Source organism: Leucopleurus acutus (assembly GCF_964270905.1).
Source record: "Leucopleurus acutus genome assembly, chromosome: 20".
Lineage (NCBI taxonomy): Eukaryota > Metazoa > Chordata > Mammalia > Artiodactyla > Delphinidae > Leucopleurus > Leucopleurus acutus.
In genome coordinates, this window is record NC_139162.1 from 43,849,828 (window position 1) to 43,872,454 (window position 22,627).

The 22,627-nt window shown below is 50.9% G+C and overlaps 1 protein-coding gene across 1 annotated transcript; it reads right to left on the reverse strand.

The window, feature by feature from the left end:
• Positions 1–1,410: 1,410 nt before the first annotated feature.
• Positions 1,411–19,388, reverse strand: NPHS1 (NPHS1 adhesion molecule, nephrin; the record flags this gene model as incomplete). Its single annotated transcript, XM_082861887.1, has 29 exons — positions 1,411–1,542; positions 4,486–4,601; positions 4,686–4,779; positions 4,937–5,012; positions 5,119–5,143; positions 5,284–5,403; positions 7,098–7,154; positions 8,756–8,937; positions 9,021–9,132; positions 10,506–10,657; positions 10,753–10,909; positions 11,005–11,176; positions 12,163–12,284; positions 12,791–12,931; positions 13,022–13,162; positions 13,579–13,751; positions 13,901–14,030; positions 14,256–14,442; positions 15,632–15,756; positions 15,859–16,003; positions 16,270–16,427; positions 16,615–16,786; positions 16,874–17,001; positions 17,185–17,288; positions 17,674–17,755; positions 18,403–18,531; positions 18,728–18,850; positions 18,927–19,142; positions 19,250–19,388. 29 exons carry the CDS (start codon positions 19,386–19,388, stop codon positions 1,411–1,413), a joined length of 3,810 nt encoding a protein of 1,269 aa, XP_082718013.1.
• Between the last annotated feature and the right edge of the window lie 3,239 nt (positions 19,389–22,627).

Below are 22,627 nucleotides of genomic sequence, written 5' to 3' on the forward strand. Positions count from 1 at the left end.
TGGCCTGTGGGATCTAGTTCCCTGACCAGGGATCGAACCCAGGCCCCCTGCATTAGGAGCACAGAGTCTTAGCCACTGGACCACCAGGGAAGTCCCTGGACAAACATTTGAACTAAACAGTTTTGACAATATGATTAATAAAATAGAACTGGGGGCCTAAAGAAAGATTATTCCTAACTATACTCTGTTCTCCATGGAATAGACAGCTTCTCAGTTATCTTTTCCGGCTTTTCAATACAAAAAAAACAAGAGGCTAATAAGAACCTGCTGTATAAAAAAATAAATAAAATTTAAAAATATAAGAATTCTCTTGCTGGGCTGCTTTATTATAGTGTCATTTTAAAATAAATTTATTTATTTTATTATTTATTTATTATTTTTGGTTGTGTTGGGTCTTTGTTGCTGCGTGCGGGCTTCTCATTGCAGTGGCTTCTCTTGTTGTGGAGCACGGGCTCTAGGTGTGTGGGCTTCAGTAGTTGTGGCTCGCGGGCTCTAGAGCGCAGGCTCAGTAGTTGTGGCGCACGGGATTAGTTGCTCCGCAGCATGTGGGATCTTCCTGGACCAGGACTTGAACCCATGTCTCCTGCATTGGGGGGCGGATTCTCAACCACTGCGCCACCAGGGAAGCCCGTATGGTGCCTGTTTTTAAAGTCACTTTTGTTGAGGTGTAATTTATGTACCATAAAATGCAACCATCTTAAGTGTAGAGTTCAGTGAGTTTTGACAAATCTATACATTCATATAACTACCACCACAATCATCATAAAGAACATTTCTATCACCCCCTCAAAAATTTCCTCATACTCTTTTTTCCTCAGTTCCTTCCCATGGCCCCAGGCAACCACTAATCTGGCTCTGTCACTGTAGATTAGCTTTGCCTGTTCTAGAATTTCTATAAGCGAAATCACATAGCATGTATAATTTTGTGTCCAGCTTGTTTCAATAAAGGCTGTTTATTTTCTATAGAGTCTATTTATGTTTACATGTGTGTCATAGTTTATACATTGTGTTGTAGATAACTATGGAAAAGCATAAACCAAGCTATTTCAGATGTAGTTGAACTCAAAATGAACTGAGTTTTTACATGTCTTTTCCCACTCCTGAAATGTTTACTTTAAAAAGCATAAAGACCCTCAGACTACCTTTTCATTATTGAGATGTCTTTTACAATTCACTGTGTCCCTATGGAGAACTCTAAATCCAACCCCAGGAGGAGGCTTGTTTATACTTTGACACCAGCTTGAACCATCTTCTGTCACTTACACACACCCCTCCACTTCCCTTTCTGAAAAAGTCCAGTCCCTTTGTGTCCAATGGAGATCACTTAACAAGCTCAGCCTAGGCTGGAATAAAAAGGACAGTTGGGATATTATGTCTTGCAGGTGTAGGAAAAGGGTGTTGAGAAGCCTCTCACACCAGCTGTCCCCTCAGCTCAAAGGGTAGAGCATCAGGTTCCATAGGGTCCAAATCTCCTGCCACCTGATCATAGATTCCTCTTGCATCTTCATACCTGTCTTCAGGCCAGTAGAGGTCACAGGAGCCCTGACAAGCAAAGGTGAAGTTAGAACCATAGAGAGATGCTCTGTGTGTCATCATTGCAGCTCTGGGGGATACAACCTCCTGCTCTACTTCATAGAAAAAAATGTTTTAGCGTCTAATTATGGGGGCAATTCCAACATAAACAAAGAGGACAGTGATTATTATGTACCCCCGTGAGCCCATCACTTAGTTTCAACAATATCAACCTTTGGTCAATCTTTATTTATCTATATCTCTATCTTCTCATCCCCCACCCCACCCCCAACTGGATTATTTTTAAGCAAGTCCAAGATATCTTGTGATTTACTGTCAAAAAAGTAATTTAAATGTCAGACATGTGAAACTTTTCGTTAGCCCACGATATCAGATATGGGAATTGTGGAATGTGAGTCTTGATTCTGTCAGTCTTATGAAGGTCCAAAACATTCCCTCATCAAAATAGAAGAGATAAAAGACCATGTAGGGTGGTCGCTACTGGAGTTGTGCTGTCCCTAGATTTGGGAGAAAATGGTTCTTTTTGATCAGCAAACTTCAGAGCAGACTTGCCCACGGGCCAAATATGGCCCGCTGTATTTTTTTATTGCCTAAGAATAGTTTTACATTTTTTAATTGCTGGGAAAATATCAAAAAAAGAATGATACTTGTGACATGTGAAAATTACATTAATTTCAGTGCCCCAAAATGAAGTTTTATTGGAACTTAGCCACAATTGTTTGTTTATCTATTGTCTATTGCTGTTTTTATGGCAGAGTGAGTCGTTTCTAGAAAGATACTATATCCTGCAAAGCCCCAAATATTTACTATCTGGCCCTTTTCAGAAAGTGTGCAGACTGCATCTGTGCTTCAGAGGTCTCGTGTGGTTCAGCACCATGGACAGCATCGCGCACTTTATTTCCACCTTTGTGGGGAGAACAGTTCCCTGTCTGGACAAAGTTGCAGAGGGAAATCTTTGGCCCACTGTAGCCAGAGCATTCGTCAAGGCCACACAGAAAGTAGGGGTTCTGGTACATGACTCTTTTTGAATTTTGGTTTTCTCAGGGTATATGCCCAGTAGTGGGATTGCTGGGTCATATGGTAGTTCTATTTGTAGTTTTTTAAGGAACCTCCATACTGTTCTCCATAGTGGCTGAACCAATTCACATTCCCACCAGCAGTGCAAGAGTGTTCCCTTTTCTCCACACCCTCTCCAGCATTTATTGTTTCTAGATTTTTTGATGATGGCCATTCTGACTGGTGTGAGATGATATCTCATTGTAGTTTTGATTTGCATTTCTCTAATGATTACAATAGCCCGGAGATGGAAACAACCTAAGTGCCCATCATCGGATGAATGGATAAAGAAGATGTGGCACATATATACAATGGAATATTACTCAGCCATAAAAAGAAACGAAATTGAGCTATTTGTAATGAGGTGGATAGACTTAGAATCTGTCATACAGAGTGAAGTAAGTCAGAAAGAAAAAGACAAATACCGTATGCTAACACATATATATGGAATTTAAGAAAAAAAAATGTCATGAAGATCCTAGGGGTAAAGCAGGAATAAAGACGCAGACCTCCTAGAGAACGGACTTGAGGTTATGGGGAGGGGGAAGGGTGAGCTGTGACAGGGCGAGAGAGAGTCATGGGCATATACACACTAACAAACGTAGTAAGGTAGACAGCTAGTGGGAAGCAGCCGCATGGCACAGGGATATTGGCTCGGTGCTTTGTGACAGCCTGGAGGGGTGGGATAGGGAGGGTGGGAGGGAGGGAGACGCAAGAGGGAAGACATATGGGAACATATGTTTATGTATGACTGATTCACTTTGTTATGGGGCAGAAACTAACACACCATTGTAAAGCAATTATACCCCAATAAAGATGTTAAAAAAAAAAAAGAAAGTAGGGGTTCTGCCCCACCTCCCTTACTGTGAGGCAGTAGGTGGGGCTTAGTTTGTGGCCAAGGTCCCTGTCGGCTGCTTTTGCCTGTCCAGCCACAATCTTCATTTCCCTCTGTGCTCTCCATCCCTCTTCCACGCTCAGCCCAGTGGATTGAATGGGGCTGGGCCCTACTCCCTGATGCCATGGGTGGGCACTGATTCAGACTTGTCCAATTAGCATATTCTACTCCCCACTTCAGTGGTTCAGCAATGAGTATGAGCAAAACTAAACCAATAAGCATCTGTGTTGGGGCTTTGGAGCTACTGAAGAAGAGGCATTCCCTTTATTTGAAGGTTTCTAATCTAATAGGATACAAACCTGAATTTGTTAGGGACATCTTTAGAGAGGAAATTCTGGGTGGGCCTGAAGACATTTCTATCCCTTGACTTTTCCATTGAGTAGGCCAAAAAATTATTTCTCTATATCTCTCTGCTTAACCAGTATAGTGGAGATGGCTAATTATCCAACCACATACATACCTTCCTCCTTCCACAGTAACAGAATTGTAGTAGGGGATATAGCTGCCAGATAGGCTGCATTTCTCGGACTCCTTTGCAGTTAGGTGTGACCATGTCCATATTCTCACCAGTGGAATAAAAGCAGAATGCTTTTATGGGCCTGTATAATGGGCCTTTTATGGGCCTGTATAATGCTTTTATGGGCCTGTTTCTGGGCCTGTACCATGAGTCAGGGTTGTGCCTCTCCCATGCTCTCTTTTTCCCTTTCCCACCAGTTGAAACCCCCAGGGAACTGTCCCATCCATGTAAACTCGGTCAACTTACTAGAGGATAGCAGAGGAACACAACAGAAAGAACTTGGGTTCCAGAATAATTACATGCAGCAGGGCCACTCACCTCTGACTGCTATGTGAGAAAGAAATAGACTGTCTCGTTTAGGCCACTGGATTATGGCCAAGGCCTCTTTGCTACAGCAGCTGGCTTACCCTAATTAATACAAGCAGTAGGAGGTGGGTTTCTAGCACTGGCCAAGAAATACTTCTGCTGATACAAATCTCCTCACCATTGGTACTTCATCATAGAGGGGTCCCCAGGCCCCAGACGGGGCGTACAGTCTTTCCAGCTCATCATACACGTGCCCAGGAAAAGCCATATTCTCCTCCTTAAGACCTGTGACATCTGGAAGGGAGAGATGATCAGGACACCAGGTCCAGATGTCAGGGTTACTTATTGGCGGGGGGTTCCACTGTGTTCACCACTCACCTCGGGGATAAGACACCTCCTCCAGCGTGGGGGGAAGCTGGGGGCTGAAGTCCCTCATGGAGTGGTAATATGGCTCTACATCTGTTGTGCTAACCTGTCAATGCCCCCCCCAAAAAAAAAACAGATAAAGTCTTTTCCATCCTTTGACTCCATCATTCCTGGAAAGGGCAATGATTAACGTGAAGTTAACAGTGGAATTTTAGTCACTGTCAATTCCCTGTCAGGGGAGTGTCAGGACCACCCCCACTCACCATGGAGCTTCGAGTGTCACGGTCTCCAGTCCACTGGCTCTCCTCGTATTCATTCCTGACTCGGTCTTCCTCCGACCTTCCAGGATGGAGGCATGGGGGCAGCTGGGTGTTGACCCTCTGACAGCTGTCTCCCTCAAACCTCCTCCCCAGAGGTTTCCTTACAGAAAAATATACCCACTTACCCTGCCTCTGTCTTCTCTGAGATGCCTGAGGGAAGTAGGGAAAACAAGGGTCAGAAACATGCTCCTTGAGCCCACTTGGCCCTGGGATACCTTCAATATGCAGCCAACCCAGGGCTCCCACCACCCTTGGGCCTCCGTCCCGGCAGGGGTAAGGTCCCTCCTCACCCTCAGCAAGACGCTTCAGTCTCCGCTGCCAGAGGAATCCCCCGACACAGGAGGCGTTAGAAAGCAGCAGAAGACCCCCAACAGCAAACAGCACAGGCAGCAGGGGCAGCTTTGAGGGTCCTGTGGGGACAATTGGTTTTAGACTTCAATTGGGGTTCTCTGGAAAAGCCTGTCCCTGACCAAGCAAAGTCCTCCTCCTAGGTCAGGAAAGCAGATGGGCAGGGGTTTCCACGTCCACTCCTTTTGCCACCCCAGGGAAGGCAGCTCCTTTCTCAAATCAGGCCATTAGCAGTGGGTCCTACCTTTGCCCAAGCCACTTGTATGGACTCAAGCAGGAACTTCAGCTCTTTAGCTGGGCATTCAAGACCTTCTATGATCTGACCTCTTTCCACGTCCCCACTCTTGTTCACCAACTACTGACCCTCCAGCCACACAAAACTAACAGCTGGCTGTTTCCAGAATCACTGAGACAAACCCACACTTCTAAGCTTTCGAATAGTCAAGTGTCTGTCTTTAAATGTCCTTTCATCTCAAGCAAACTTCGCTTCTCCCTTCAAACTCCATCTCGAATGACTTCCTCTTTGCACAAACTTCCATCCCAGACAGTATCAGAATCCTCTGCTATATCCCTGAGGACAGGACTAAGTCCCTCTCAGCAGACATCTGCTTAGCACTCATTTCCCCACCTTCTGCTAACAGGACTCATTTTCCTTTGACGGTGGTTACTCCCTGCTCTCCTCAGTCTGGATGTCTCCCCAGGACTCCGTGGAGGACACGTGGCCTGACCTGGCCAATAAGAGCACCCATCCCTCTTCCCACAGTGATCAGTTCAGAGACTGGCATTTAACCTAAGGTGGATTTTTGCAAGAACGTCTAGGACACTCTTCCGCTAGCTGCTAAGAAGTGAAATAAAAGCTGACGGTGTGGGAGGATTTCTTTGCCTTCTTAAGAGAAGAATCCGAGAAGGAAGTCATCCGAGTTGAAGGCAAAGTTGAGAGAGTGAGAAATTGATCCTTGGTGAAAATTTTGAGCACCTGAATCCAGGCACACTAAGAGGTTTCAATTTCATGAGCCAAGCCATTCTTTTTATTGTCAACGACAGCTGAATTTCTGTCACTTGCAACCTTCTCAGACTCTAAAGGGGATTATTTGCAAAATGATCATAATTGTCTCCCTATATGCGTACCCCTGAGATTTTCCCTTCCACACTGACTCTGAATTGAGCCATGTCACTTGCTTCAGCCAATGAGACAGAATCAGAAGCTTGAAGAGCGCCTGTAAGTTGGAACTTGCCCTCTCCTGCTGCTCTTGGGATTCCAGTGACCACCTCCACGTGAACAAGGCAAGGAGACGCATGCGGCCCACTTACCTCCATTGTCCCAACCAAGAGCCAGATCGTCAGACGTGCGAGGAGGGGCCCCTCTAGACCAACCAGTCCCAGCAGAGCTGCTGCATGACTACAGCCCAGACCAGAACTGTTCAGCCACTCATAGAATCACAAGAAATAATGTTTGTTGCTGTAAGTGTGCATATTTGGAGTGGTTTGTTATGCGGCAAAAGCCAACTGACACAGGCTCTGCACAGGGCATGGAATCAGCTAGTTTTCATTTTGCTTTGTTTTTCAGAATTAAACTGAATTAGGAAGAGAGAAAATTTATCACATCCAGGTAAGAGGAAGAGCTAAGGATATGAGTGAGGGCCTACAGGGCAGAGCTAAGTCTTAAAGGGCTGTGGCCACAAGGAAGGGGAGGTGGGGTTAGAGACCAGAACGTTTTTTCCGGGAGAGAGAGGGTGTTTGGGGATTGAGGACTTGCCTGCGGGCTGCTCTGTGGGCAGCTGGTAGTCAGGTTCTCCAGAAGGTTGGTCTAGACCTGGGAGGTGAATATAGAGAGTGCAAATTAACACCATTAATCTGAGACAAGCCTTAAATATTTCTCAGCCTCCTATTAAGCTTTGCAACCCATTTTGAGACTCATGGGAACTAATTTATGACTTCTTAGGAATATTTCAAAGAGAACTGGAAACTGCTGATGATAATGACAATACTATTAATAGCCATGCTAATGCTAATAATAAAAATAATAATAATAAATTATTGATGAGTGCTTTATGGTGTGGAAGGTTCTTTTAACCTGAATTGTCAATTTTGGGGGTTAATCAAAAAAGATGCTGGGTTCTCAGGATGCCTTAATAGAGGTATAAGTTCTAGAGCAAGGGAGGTAAGTATAGTACTACTTTATGCTTTAGTGCTTAAAGGGAAAACTGGAATGGAGGTGGGGGGAAGGGGAGGGAAGATTGTAGGGATGGGAAAGAGTCCTTACTTCCAGGAGGAAAAAGGCTGCTCTGTCAGGAAGGGAAAGACAGAAAAAGGGAGCTTTCATGGGGCAAAGTAAACAGAAGGTGAGCAGGGGGCATTTCGTGAAATTAGCATCTACATAGCACTTACTTTGTACAGGGGCCTGTTCTAAGAGTTTTAGATATAGTTTATTTAATCCTCACAACTGTCTAAGATAGACCTTATTTTCAGAAGCTGAGATACAGAGGCTGGAGATACACCTTATCTTTAGAGCCTGAGGCTCAAAGATTATAGTGAGTCTTAAGTGACTTGCCTAAGGTCTCACATCTAGGAAGTTGCAGAGCTGGGGCTTGAACCCAGGTTTGTCTGAACCAGGCTCTGTGTGATTAGCCACTACACTGTAGTGTCTACCAGAGTCAAAATGTTCTCAGTCATATAAGAATTTATCCGTGTCATCAAGTTGCTGAATTTATTGACATAAAATTGTTTGTAATACTTCCTAATTTCCTTTCATGTCTGTAGGATCAGTGGTAATGTCCCCCTTTTCATTCCTGATACTGGGTAAGTGGTGTCTTCTCTCTTTTTTGCCTTGATTAGCTTTATAAACATTACTGATCTTTTCAACAAATCAGCTTTTGGTTTCATTGATTTTTCTTTATTGTCTTTTGATTTTCTAGTTTATCAATTTCTGCTCTTTATTATTTCCTTCCTTCTGTCTACTTTGGATTTGGATTTAATTTGTCTTTGTTTTTCTAGTTTCTTAAGATGGAAACTTAGAGAGACAATTTGAAGTCTTTTTTTAAAAAATCTAATATGAGCACTCAATGCTATAAATTTCTTGCTAAGCACTGCTTTAGCTGCACCCCACAATTTTCATGTTTTCATTTTAATTCAATTCAAATTCTCTTATAATTTCCCTTGTGTCATCAATCACATTCCAACAGTAGAGTCTAGTGGCAAAAACTAGTCTTTGGAGTTCATCTGCCTGAGTTTAAATCTGAGTTGAACTACTTCTCTGTAGTTCCTTTCACCTGTGTGAACTTTGACAGTTTGTTTAACCTCTCTGGGTCTCAGTTTCTCCATCTGCAAAAAGGGAATAATAGTACTGACTTCACTATACCACCCTATAAGTTCTCTGAGGAATTTTGCAACCTGCCCAAGAATGTCCCTTCCCACCTGGAGTGGTGACTGAGATCTGGGACCCTTTGTCAGCTATTCCACTGTCGCCCAGGGCATTGCTGGCCAGCAACCAGACCCTGTATCGTGTAGAAGGCTGCAGCCCAGTCAGTGTGAAGGCGGTGGCCTGGGGTGGTAGGACATTCACGTAGAGAAACCCTGGAGTCCCCAGAGCCTCATACCTGCATGAAAGGGAGGGCGGTCATTCAGGGAGGTGTCCCAGTCCTATTGGCTACCACCCCTTCCTGCCATGACAGGGACCCACCTGACTTGGAAACTTTGTGGCAAACCCCCATCAAAGCCAGGCTTCCACTCCAGCCCCACCGAGTATGGGGTCATGCTCACGACCTTCAATCCCAATGGCGGATCAGGGCGGCCTTTGAGGTAAGGGATGGGGGACATAGTCAGAGGATACAGAAGGATTCTGAAAGATTCCTTCCAGATTCCTTAAGCATGATTTTAAATATACAGTCGAATCTCATTATTCATGGTGGTCATGTTCTCTAAAATCACTGTGAACCCTCAGCGAGCAAATACCAAACCATTGCTTCTAGGGGAAATGCAGGCTTAGATTCCCACGAGCCTCTAGTCACATTTTCATCAACCAATTAATACATGATCTTGTATTATGCATGTTTCTGCTTAAAGACATCTTATTTAATATATCTTGTTGATTCATTACCATTGAACTCACAGCCAGTGGTGCTATAACTCACACCTGAACGAAGCTTATCCAACACAAGTATTTTCTCCAAATGGCACACCACAGACTTCTTGAGCTTAGGAACACCAGACAGCACTTTAGTGCTGTGCTTGGGGGCCATTTTATTTAGCAAAATCACTAACAAAAAGGACGAAGGTGCAAACTATGAGAGCTGTAAGAAAGCAGGGTGTTGTCTTGCTCCACCGCAGCTGAGAATGTACTCATTGGGTGACTCAAAGTTTTCACCCGCTCTGTACAGTCCCCTGAATGTCTGAGAGAGCAGCATGAGTATTGATTTGAGGGTTATGAATAAATTTTAGCAGGCAAACGTGCAAATACAGGCTCCACAAATAAGGAGGATTGACTGTATAATATATGTTTCTTGTAGTGGATTTTTGTGCCTATCTCATATCCATTCCCCTCATTTCTTCTGGTTACAGAACCCTGAATATCCATTGGAGAAACACTCGCCCACGTTCTTAGGCCACGTGCTTCTGATGGAAGTGACTCCACTCCTCGTAGGATGGACATGTGACTAGGCCTAGCCAACAGGAGCAACAATCAGATCAGGTTGTCTTCCCCTCACCACCCGATTGGATCAGGCATGGGCTGGGAGCCAAGTGGAACCAATGGATCTTAATTCTAGTACTTTCACACCACTGTTAGGAAGACTTACTTTACTGTAAAGCTTCTCATAGTGGTTGTTAGATGTCTAACAGACATCTCACAATAAGGCCAACACAGAGATAAGCGGTCCTGAGAGGTGGGGAGTTCTTGATGACGGCTGAACCTAGATCCAGCAACTCCCGAAAATCTACTTTTCAGTTACTTGGGCCAATAAGAACCCCCCCTCCATTTTTTCCTTTGTTGTGGGTTTCCCTAAAAATCCAGTCTCCATTGGGATTTCGGGGCAGGCAAAAACTCCATCCTCGTTCTTAAACACTTCTCAGGTTTCAGGAACACTGCCATTCTGAGAGCAACCAGAGACTTGGGGATTGACCTAGGGGAGCACCCTCCCAACACCCTCAGAGCCCCCTCCCACCATACTGATGCTGACGAGTTGAATATCGGTGTGGTCCGAGCCGAGGGGGTTGGTGGCTGTGCACGTGAAGAGGGCATAGTCCTGGGCTGCGGACACGTTGGCAATGGTCAGGAGGCTGCTGTGGACACCACTCTGGTGGTATGTGTGCTCTGTGTACCTGGAGAGGAGGTGTGGCAGGGACTCAGGGAGGGTGATTGGGGCTGGGGGATCAAAGTTAGGGCTGGACTGTTACCTGGCTGGGCCTGGGCTCACCTGGGATCCTGGAGATCCAGAGGGACCCCATTTTTGGTCCAAGTGAAGACGATATTGGGGACACCTCGGGCACGACAGTGGAGGGTGGCGGAACTAGTGCTGTCTCCAGCTGCAGCCACTTTAGTTAGAGGAGAGGGATGCTCCACGTGGGGGGCAACTAGAGGGGTTGGAGTTCAACATGAGGTGTATGGAAGGACACGATATGTGGATTTAGTGGCAGGCGTTGAAGTTAGGGCTTTGGTTGTTACTCACATCTAACAACAAGACGGACCAGCCCTCTGGCTGGAGGTGCCACCCCATTGTCCACAATGCACTGGTAAGCACCAGCCTGGGTCAACTTGGCATGGTGAATCCGAAGACGCCCTGTGGACCCCTTTGATATCTTCTCCATGTCATCCAGGCTCTGGTCCTCCTCCTCTTCTCCCTGGAGGCACAAGACTCAGGAGATGGTCCCCAAGTCTGGCCCCAGCTCCATTATCCTCCAAACTGGGTCCCCTCTGTAGCCTCATTCTCCCAGCCACAATCACCCTTTCCAGCAAAGAAAAAATTTCTGCTGTCATCCACCCATGCACCCATCCATCCATTTATCCAACCATTCATGCATGGATCCATCCATTCATCCATCAATCCATCCAACCACTCACCCAACCATTTATTCAGCCATTCATGCTTGGAACCATCTACCCACCCATCCATCCATCCATGTATTTAACCATCCTATCCATCAACCTCCCATTCCATCCATTCATCCATTCACCCATTCATTCATCCAACCATCTGTCTTCCTTCTACCTGTCCATTCACCCTTCCATCTCTCAACCCATCCACCCCATCTATTTCCTCATAGACACACACACCAATAAATACATGCATCTGTTCATCAATGCATCTAGCTACCTATTTATCTATCTCTCCATCTCTCCATTGACTTGTGCACTCACCCATCCATCCATCCATCCATTTACCCATTATCCTTCCACAGACATCTTTTCCACTGATGGTGTATCTATCCATCCATCTACTCTCTAGTCTAATCTACTCATTTCTCTCATTCAATCATCTAACTGCCCATTTATTGATCCATTTATCCAGTCATTCACTTGTTCATTTGTCCATCTGTTCTTCCATCCAGTCATTCATCCATCCACCTATTCATCCACCCATCTACCTATCCATCCACCCATCTACCTATCCATCCATATATCCACCCACCTGCCCACCCACTCACCTGGTTATCTATTTACTCATCCACCCATCCATCTGCCATTCAACAGTTATTTCTTGGAGCATGCCCAGACAAGTACATAGTTATAGAAGGTCATGTAGACGTGACCCCTCCTCCCAAGGAACTCACAGTCAAGAAATCACATCCCCCCAGGCCCCTCCATTTACCAAAGGTTTGATCCTCACCAGCCTCTCCCAGTTGAACATCTCAGGAAGGATGGGATTGGCATCAACAGTGCAGACTATGTCCACAGAGCCCCCAATATTCACTTCAGTGGGGTCTTGGAGAGCTCGGATGATGGGAGCATCTAGGGAAGGGAGGAGCTTGGGGAAGGCACTTGGGCCCAGACAGGCCATGGTGGAAGAGGGCCCCAGGTGGGTGAGGCGTCTTAGAGGTGCCCGAGAAAGTCATGGGTGGGATAAAGTCTGCCTTTAGAGTAAAGTTCTCAAGGTTAACGAGGTTGTCCCCACCCTCTACTATACGACCTTAGTGACAAGAGTAGGTGCGGTGGACTTCCAGAATTGTGTGGCAGTGGGGCTTCCACAGTGGGCTTGGCTTCCTGATGGGAGTAGGTGGGCAGAGATTCTACATAGGGTCTCTCTAGTGGGCAGATTTCCCGAAGTGGATGTGGCTCCATCACAGTGGGGGCTCCCAGAGTGGGAGGCTTCCAGGATGGGTGAAAATCCCTGGGTGGGTGGGGCTTCCACAATGAGGAGACTCCACAGTGGGCAAGATTCCCTGGGTGGGTGTGGTTTCCATGGTGGGCGGGGCTCCCAAAGCTCCCTAGTTGCCTAGGGTGACGAGGGGGCTCACAGTGTACGTCCAGCCTCACGAGAGCTTCAGCGGTGCCCTCTGAGTTCTGGCAGTGCAGCTGGTAGAGGCCATCGTCAGCGCGGGTCACGTTCCATAGCTGCAGAGCTCCACCAGACAGGATACGATGCCGGGGGCCGCCAGCTGGGGGAAGTAAAGGTTGAGGGGCTTGCCAGACCCTCCCGTCCCGGAGTCCCGGAGACCTGCGCTCCTCTTCATTCCCCTTCCCTGTACCTGGGCTGAGGCGGTAGCCGCGGAAGGTCCAGTTGAAGGCCTCCGGGGCGGGGTTGGCAGACACGGACACGGGTAGCAGTGCCTCGCCCTGCTCCACCGCGGTCACCATAAGCACCTGCTCACCCAGGAACTCTGGAGGGTCTGCGGAGGAGGCGCCGCTGGGAGTCAAGATTGTTAAGGTTCGGATCCGGGGAGGATTTGAGATCAGGTGCAGGCATGAAATGTTAAAGTCGAGATCATGACTAGATTTTAAGGTTGTGGACAAGGTAGCAATTAAGTTCAGAGCTGAGATGGGGGTTAGGTTCAGGAGAAGCCAGAGTCAGCTTTAAGGATGGAAAGAGCGTTCGGGATGGGGGTGATGGTCAGGGGTAAGGATAGAGGACAAAAGGCAGGATGGGGGTTGGGCAGGATAGGAGCTGGTGCAGGGTCGGGTGTGAGGATAAAGGTCAGGAAAGTTTCAAAGTTTAGGGTGGAAGTCAAAGCCAGTATCAAGATGAAGACCCACGTAGTATAGGGTCAGGAGGGAATCAAGAGGGATGCCACGCCTGCGTACATACACAGCACGTTGAGGCGGTAGAACGCGCTCACGGTTTCCCGTAGCTCGGTGCTGTGGGCACGGCAGGTCACGCGGTGGCCGTGGTCGCGGGATGACATTCTCAGAAGGACGCTCCTAGCGGCAGCGGAGCCTTTGAATGGAGCACTCCGGGGCGTGGCGGCCACACCCTCCAGCCTGTGGGCCGGGCAGGGAGTAGGACCAGAGCCAGAGTCTGGGTACTGCGCAGGGTACTGGACAGAACGGCAAGTAGGGCGGGGGCGGGATTCTGACTGTCAAGGAGCGTGGCCAGAACCAGGGAGCGATGGGGCCACTCGCACTCTCACCTCTCCCCCTCCTTGTCCCACGACAAGTTGACCGGAGGGTTGCTGCTAACGCTGACGCACGTCAAGTTTAAGGCATCCCCGGGGCGCAGCGCCGACGCGTTGGCCAGGATCGTCACATTAGTTGGGGGGACTTCGAGAACCGGTGGGAGGAGCGAGGCTCAGAGGTGAGGACGGGGCCCGGCCTGCTTCCGCCCGGCAGTGACCCAGGCCCCGCCCAGCCCCGAGCGCGCCGGGGCTCTGCGGCATCCACCCCTCCCCCAGCCGCCCCCCATCCCCAAGCCACCAGCCACGGCTCCGGCTCAGTTCCCCGCCGCGGCCCAGACCTCGCCCCCAGCCCGGCCGTGCGCCCCCTCACACTGCACCACAAGCTGCGTGGATGCGCTGAGCTGGCCGGCTTTGCACGTGAACTTGGCCTGGTTGTCCGACGGACCGGTGATCAGTACCAGTTCTCGGGAGAAGGTGCTCCCGGACTTCTCCAGACTTCCCAGCTGCACCCGCCGTGGCTCCTGGGGTGGCCGCGGCTCGGTCACTGTGCGCGAGTCCTGAGGGCCGAGAATGACTGGGGGACCGCGGGTAGCCCTGCCATTCCCCGCGAGACGCCCCACTGGGTTGGCTGCCAGCCCAGATAAAGCTTTTGTGTGATGAGGAAAAGGCGCCTCCTTCCGTGGGCACCAGCTAGGGTAGAGGAATGGGGACTGGAACTGAGCACATCCTACCGGAATCTCTCCCGCCGACTGGGCCCCCGGAGCCCCGAGATTTTGCTGTCTGATTCCGCCTCCAGTCCCACGCCTCACCACCCCCGCCCCCCCTCCTCTGCTCTCTGGATGCCCTCGGCCGACCCTCAGCCCCACTCCTCAAAATTCATTCCAGCTATGTTTACCAGACACCCTACGCCAGGAAACTCCCTTGGAATTCCCAAACCTTTCCCAGAATTCCTTCACTTTTGCCTATCTTTAGTTCTTTTTCTTAAACTCCCCACCTTCCTCAAAGATTTCCTTTGATCTTTCCCTTAATTCCATTGGCTGGTCGCAAATTTCTGAATCCTTCCCCAATATTCTCTTATTATCCTAATCTTTTACTAGAATCCTTTGTATTGTCCCAATTCGTGGTATTTCTCCAAAACTCCATCCAATTAAATGGAATTCAATTTCGTTCCTAGTGCCTAGTCTTTCCCCCAGAATTTCCACTAGATTCCTAATTTCCCAAGAGTCTCCCAGAATTCTGCCAGAATTTTAAAATTTTAATGGAATTTCATTTTATTACCCCCAAGTCCCAAGAATTCAATTTAATATTAATGGATTTTTCAAATGTGCTGAAGAATTACTAGTCTTTCCCCCCAAATGTCTAGGCTTTGCCCACCATTGTCTTTGTTTCTGGAATTCTTAGTCGTTCCTTAAAATTCCTGCCATTTCACCTGAATTCCAAGATTTCACCAGAATTTCCTTTAATTTTAATGAAATTAATTGCCTTTTCTCTAGAATTCCCAATCTGGATCCAGAATTCTTTCTTTTATTCTAGAATTCTCACTGTTTTCCCAGAATTTCCTCACTTTTTCTAAGGTCGCATTTAATTCTCATGGCGTTTGTCTTTTCCAATTCCCTGCCGAAACTCAAAATCTCCAGTATTTTTCAAGAAATTCAGGTTTCCCAAGATTTCCCAAGAGGAGGAGAGAAGGGGCTTCATCTTTCCCCCACATTCCCGGCCACCCCACAACCCTTGCTTGGCACCAACCTTGTACCAGGTGAGGGAAGGGTCTGGATTGCCTCCAATGGCCAAACATACCAGCCTCACCCGGGTCCCAGCCCGGAGACGCTGCCCCTCTGGGGGGCCCTCAATCCATAGCTTCTGGGCAGGATCTGTGGGGAGAGCCAGGAGGAGTGGATTTTCTCTCCCGGCTGGGGCCTGAGGGTGGGGGCCTCTAAGGCATGGGGCACCCCCGGGTGACGGTGGAGCCTCACATTTCACATTCAGGGCGAGTGACTTCTTGAAGGTCTCCTTGGTGAAGGCCTCACTAAAGGCCTCACATGTGAGGGTCAGACCATTGTCCTCCCGTCGCGCCAGGAATGTCAGGTTAGACATGGAGATGTGGCCACCATGCAGGCCCTGGAAGGGAGCAAGCTACAGACTGGGGGAGTAGGGCACCCCCATCCATGGTACCAGTGACTTGGGTCCACCCCAGACCCCAGCAGGGACACATGAATCATCTCCACCCTCTCCTCTGTTAGACCCAGGAGGCCCTGGGCCCCAGTCCATGCTTGTTCCCCAAGCACCAAGGCATCCAAGCCGCCAGACCCCTCCTCTCCCAGATCCAGGAGTTGTGCCCTCAGCTCCCTCCTCCCTCAGACCCAGGAGCCCGGCCCCCGCCTCACATCCATGACCGTCTCCTCTGTGGACAGCAGCTGCCGCCAGCCCAGCCACCATCGCAGTAGGACCCTTGGGCGACTGGACTTGGTGATGCAGGAGAGTGTCACGTTCTTGTTCTCAGACTGGGATGCAGATCCCAGGATGGTAATGGCACTGGGGGGAACTGCAGGGATGACAGACAGAGGAGAGACACTGAGCTGGGCTGCACGGCTCACAGATGAGCCCAGACAGAGAGGAGACTGGGGACAGACGATGAGGTTTTTGGCATCAGACAGGCATGATCTGGGGGCACAGACAGATGGTTCTCTGGGGCACAGACTGACAGATGGGCAGCTGGCACCAGGACTCACAGGTGACCTGCAGCGTGACCCCGCGTTCCTGGATCCCTGTAGATACGCTGTTGTAGGCCTCGCAGCTGAGCCTTGCCCCATGGTCTTCCGGCCGCACGATCATCACTAACATACTGCGGGCCACTGCCTGAGTGTGCTCTGTGCCCCAGGCTGTGGACACTGGCTGGCCGTTCTGGAGACAGGGACAGGCCTGGCCAGCTCAGGGCCAGCTCCTGGCCCTCGCCCCTTCCCCCATCTCCAGACCTGCCTCTGCCCTCACCTTCAGCCACTGCAGTGTGGCTAGCGGATTCCCCCCTCGGGCCATGCACAGCAGCTCCAAGTTCTGCCCTGCCCTCGCGTGCCCCTCGTCCAGGCCTGGCCACTCAATGACAGGGGGTCCTGGGGGGACTGGGGAACAGCAGTCACGGGCCTGGGGACCCCATGCATTCCTTCCAGGCCCCACAACCTGCCTCTGAACCCCTATGTTTCCCCCTTGAGAGTCTGAGCCTTCCATAATCCCTGTGCTCCCCGGGCCCCCCAATTCCAGCTCCCCATTCTTAGTGCCAACAGTTGACTCAGTTCCCCACTTACACAGAACATTCATGGTGATTGAAGCCTTGATAGGGGTGTCCAAAGCTGGGCTGGACCCCTCACAGACCAGTAACTGCCCGTTATCCGAGCTCTGGGGTATCACCCTGGGGTGGGAAGTTGGGGTTCTAAAGTCAGAGTCATCATCTGAAATTTGGGCAGTCAAGGTGAAGAGGTGGGCATGCCAGCTCCCCACACCTGGCCTAAGTCTCTATGATGATTTCCTTTAGGATTTAGATAGAGTTCCATGGAAGAGATTTCAGGGTCAACAGCGAGAACTGGGGTCGCAGAGGCCCACACCTGACCAAAACCTTTGTACTTGATCCTCTGGAACTGGGATTCCACGAAGAAGTTTTAGAGTGTCAGGGTGAAGAATTGGGTCCCGGATGTTCCTACCTGACCCAAGTTTCCATGCTTGAATCCCTAGGATATGGGGTTTTCATGGAGAAATTTGGGGATCCGTCTGCGGGGAGGGCACCCCAATTTCCATACCTGGCTGTGGCCTCTGTGGTGAAGAGTTTCTCCTGGGATCCCTCATTCACATTAGCAGAGATGTCAGAAATTGTTTGTCCACCTTAGGGTAACAAGAAGGCTGAAGGGGTACCAGGTTTCCCCCAAGGTAGATCCTGGGGAGCATGGCCTGGAATTCCTCAGGGTGGACATACAACCCCTCCCTCCTGGTTCCGGAGGAAAAACACTATATCCATTCCCTCCACACATTCTAGCCTCCCTGAATCCTGGAGTCCTCACTCAGGGCTGAGTCCTGGCCTGGGCCTCTCCCCTCCTCTCCTTTTTTTTTTTTTGGCTACACCACCTGGCTTGCAGGGACCTTAGTTCCCTAACCAGAGATCAAAGCAGTGCCCCCTGCAGTGGAAGTGCGGAGTCCTAACCACTGGACCGCCAGGGAAGTCCCTCTCCCCTCCCCTCCTTGCTGGGTTGTATTACCCACCCCCATCACCTCAGCTTCTCGTTACTGCACCAGAAGGACACCCGTATCTCTATCTGGAACCTCAGCCTCTCCCCTGAGTCCCGGCCTAGCAGTCCTGTGAACTCCTTGGTACCTTTCCTGGATGTCCCCTCCCATCCACTGGGTCCCACAGTGGCCTCAGCATCTCCCCAGGCCTGTTCCTGCATCCCATCTCAGGAGAACCCTGGGCAGGGACACATCCCCTCCCCACTCCAGGGGCTTCCCGCTGCCCCCATCAGTTCACCCACACTCACTCAGGAGGAAGGTGATGTCAGGTGCTGGCTTTGCATCCCCAGACACACAGCTGACCAAGTACTCCTGCCCAGCTACCCACGTGACCGTGCTCCCTGCCTCGGGGGTCAGCTGAAGCACCTTGGGGGGCACTGGTGAGAAAGGGTCTGGGATAAGGCAGAAGGATGTGAGGATTTGGGCTTCGTGTCTCATCGCTCAGGAAATGAGTTCTGCACCCTGGGTCTAGGGAAGGGGGTGGTGGGGAACTGGGGGCTTGGACTCCTGGACCCTGGAGCTGGCGAGGGTGGAAGTCCAGACTCATGGGGCCTGGAGGTCTCTCACCCGTACCCAGGATGGAGAGGATCACTCTGGGCGACACGAGCTCAGGACCTGTTTCTGAGCGGCTGACCTGGCACTCATACCCTGCGTCGTCGCTGAGGTCACATGCTTCAATATGCAGGTGGAATTCACCTGCAGGGAGGACCCCAGATCAGGGCCGCGGTTAGCCTCTGCTGGGGGCTCAGAATCTCAGGCTTTTGTCTCTTACCTTTCGTAGGGTCCCCTTGCAGGCGATACCGCGGGAAACTGGGGATCCTAGGATCGGGGCCTAGGAGCAGCCCATCTTTGGCCCATTGGACTGTGCTGCCAGGGGCGCTGACTCCACACCACAGCTCAGCGGCAGCCCCTTCCACCACCGTCAAGTTTTCAGGCAGAGCCCAGAAGCCTCGCGGGGCTGAGGCAGGGACTGGCACCTGGGCCAGGCCTGGGGACACAGAGGTATCAGTAGGAGAGGGCAGAGGGCCTGCCTGGAGAATGTGGGTGGAAAATGAGGGCCACCTGCCTCCGGTCACCGGCCAGGATCCCACTCACCTGTCATCAGCAGCCCCAAGAGGAGCAGCGGCGTCCAGATGGGGAGCCTCAGAGCCAGCCCAGGTCCTCTGCCTGTGGCTCCCACAGGGACCACTGCCCGCCTCCCGCGTCTGCCTCTGTCTTTCTCTGGGTTTTCCATGTCTCCGTCTCTTACTTTTCTCTTTGTTTCTCTTTTTCTTCTTCTCCTTCTCTGTTTTTCTCTCCTCCCAGGAGTCAGTCTCCCCTCCCCCACACTGTCTTTCTCTCTCTCTCTTCCTGCCCTAAGTCCCCTCTGATCTCCTTCCTGTATTCTCTCTATCGTGCTCTCCTGGCCTAAAGTTCCCTCTCTTTCTCTCTCTCTCTCTCTCTCAGTCTCTATCTCCTTCCCTGAAGTCAGTGTCTATTTCTCTTTCTTCTCCTGTGCCACTCCCACCCCTGGTCTCCTCTCACCACTCATAGCCCCTCAGGGAGGACCCACTGCTGAGTCGCGCAGGCCCTGGGAGCCCAGGAGAGCGAGGATGCGGTCAATGGCAGAGCTGGGTCCAGTTCTCAGTCGAATCTCGTCCTCACACTGTTACCTCCCCCAGGCACCCTCCTGCGTCTCCAGCTTCAGGCCTTTGCCCAAGAGGCTCCTTCCGGCACAGCTGGAGCAAGAAATCCCCTGTCAGCACATGCCAGGCACATTCCTCGGTGCCTCCCCAGCCCCCATGACCCCAAGGGCCTGGCTTGAGCCAGGGGTAAAGGAGGAGCAGTTCAGACCCAGGAGGTCCCAGCTCAGTATGGGGAGCTGAGAGCTGGACCCAGCGTGGGGGTAAGACTCTTCAGCTCTTCCTACCCTGGTACCTGACCTTCAAATCCCTTCCTTCTTTGAGTAGACATCCCCCTCTCAGTGACGTCAGGGGTCTCTGCTGAGGAGTGTGCAACAGTGTGTGAGAGGGACTGGGAGAGTGCCGATATCTGTGTACACACATATGTGTGAAGTGCTTGTGAGTGTGTAAGCATGCGTGTGAGCCTGGGGAAAGTGAGAGTGAGCTGTGATCTGTGGAAGTTTGTGCAGTGTGTGAGTGTGTAAATGTCTAAGGTGTTAAGTGTGCCTGGCAATCTGAGTGGGTAGGAGTGACAGGTAGGGTCCGAGGCCACAAGCACTGAGCCCAGTGTGGGAACACGTTGGCAAGGGCCTTGTGAGTTCTAGTTCACGTAGCTTCCCTCTATCTCTTTCTGTCTCTTCTTGCCTTCTGGGTGTCTGTCTCTCTCCCTCCCTCAAGCCATGTCGATTTATTTTCCTATCTTTCTCCATCGCTTTGAGACTCTCCCTCTCTGACTCAGTGTCTTTCTCCCCCTCTCTCTCTCCATTAGGTGGTTACACGTCAGCCAGCCTTTAACTCTGTCAATGTCTGTGCCTGTATGTTTCTCTGTTTTTCGCTTTCTGTCTCTGTTCTCATCTCTATCTCTCCCCCACCCCATACTCTGTCTCTCACGCACACCAGGAGCTCAATAAATACTTGTTCTCAGTCAGCCTTTGACTGTGTGTCTTTCTTTCATTTGTTTCTTCATCTCTGAGTCCTCCTGATTGTTCACATCTTTGGATTTTATAACCATATGCTGCTTGGCCTGCCCTCCCTACTCCAGTGTGTGCATACACGCCCACATGGGATAAGCTTCTTCTGCCCACTTATCTCCTGCAGGAATTGGAACTGCTCGTTTTCTCTCTCTCTCCCCCACTATGACCCCCATCTGGTCCTCATCCAGAAACAAGATGAGGCATCTGGCCTAAGTCCCCACACCTCCATCCTTGATGCTCCCTCTAATCTCTCTTCTTGCCTCCCATTCCTGACTCCTTGCCCTCCTCCCACATTCCCTCTCCCGACGCCCCCACGCCTCCTGGGGAATGGGCTGCATGCAGCGCCGTCACCAGATGGTGTCCCTCGGGGCCAGGGCATAGAGCTGTCCATTGCTGGGACCTTTAATTAGCACAAACCTTCCACCCTCCACCTTGGATGTTTTCCTTCTCTGGATATTCCTGGGACCTCAGGCTCTCCATCTTTCCACGCTTGTGGCCCCAGAGAGCCAGGAAGGGGAAGTGATGTCAGGTGTCTGGAAAAACAGCCTTACTACCTGACTTCCACCCCAAGACTCAGGAGTCCTGGACCCAAGCTCATCCTGTTTCAAAATCCAGGGGCTGGATCCCCAAAACAAAAGCCAAGAGTTCTAGAAGTCTGGGCCCCCAGGATCTACCCTCTCAGACTCAGGAGTCGAGGCCCCTTCTTCCCAAGGACCTGGGAGTTCAGGCCTCCAGTCCTTCCCACCCCCCCACCCCCCATGCACACACAGGACTTAGGGCAGATGTTCACTGTCTGTTGATTTTCAAATCCTTCTGGTCCTGAGTGGGGGTGGGAGAGAGATTGGTGGTTAAATCCACTGACTCTAAGATTTAAGGCCAGATTTTCTGACCCCAGGTCATCCTTTCCCAACTACACTCTGCTGCAGGCAGGAGACCTAGTTGAGTCCCCAACTCCTCAGAAACTTGGCGTTCAGGCCATTAGCTTCTCAGTCCTCAGAGGTCTGAACCCCTAGTCTTAGAATCCTGGGGATCCATGCCCCTGCTATTTAGGGACACAAGGATCTGAGCTCAGGAACAACGGAGTGTGGAGCCCCAGTCCCTACAGGCTCAAGAATGTCAGACCCCCAGTCCCCGCTCTGTCGGCTCAGGGTCCCTCCCACCTGCTCGGCCAGCTGCGCAGCGCACCGCGGGCCGGCAGCGTGGGAACGCCCCAGCTGGGCGGCATGTAGCCGTCAGGACAAGCTGCGTGGTTCCCAGCCTCCCCGCCTGAGTCAGCCCGGACACCGCCGCCTCCCAGCCGTCGCCCGGCAACCACGGCCGAGTGGGGCGAGGGGGTGGTCCCGGACCGCAGGGTCCTGGGAAAGGAGGGGCTGGGGGCCTGGATTCCTGGATCTTAGGACGTGCTATGGTTTGCAGCGGTAGCAAGGCAGGCAGAGGGATATTTTGAGAAGGGGTTTTGAGGTGGGGAGAGCTGAACCCCCCCTTCTCGGAGGGTCCCAGCTGCCCCCCAGGCAAACGCGGTGCCCTCTTCCTGACCCACGAGGCCAGAGGAGCCCCGGGCCCCGCTTCTCCGGGGCGCGGAAACTAGCGAGTTCCCAGGGGTTCCCATTTATAGCTCCGTTTCCACTCAGCGCGGTCCCTCCAGGACCCGGGCTGAGCAAGTTTCTTCCACTCCCTCCCCTCCCTCCTCCTCACCCCCAGCCATCCCCCAACCCCGGCAGGGTGCAGGTGTCCAACCCAGCCGGTACCCCCTCCTTCAACCCAGGTGTTCCAGCTCCCAGACTGAAAGGGCGCTGGGGTGTCCTCCCGCTGGGGGAACCCGGCCCTGCATGCCCCCA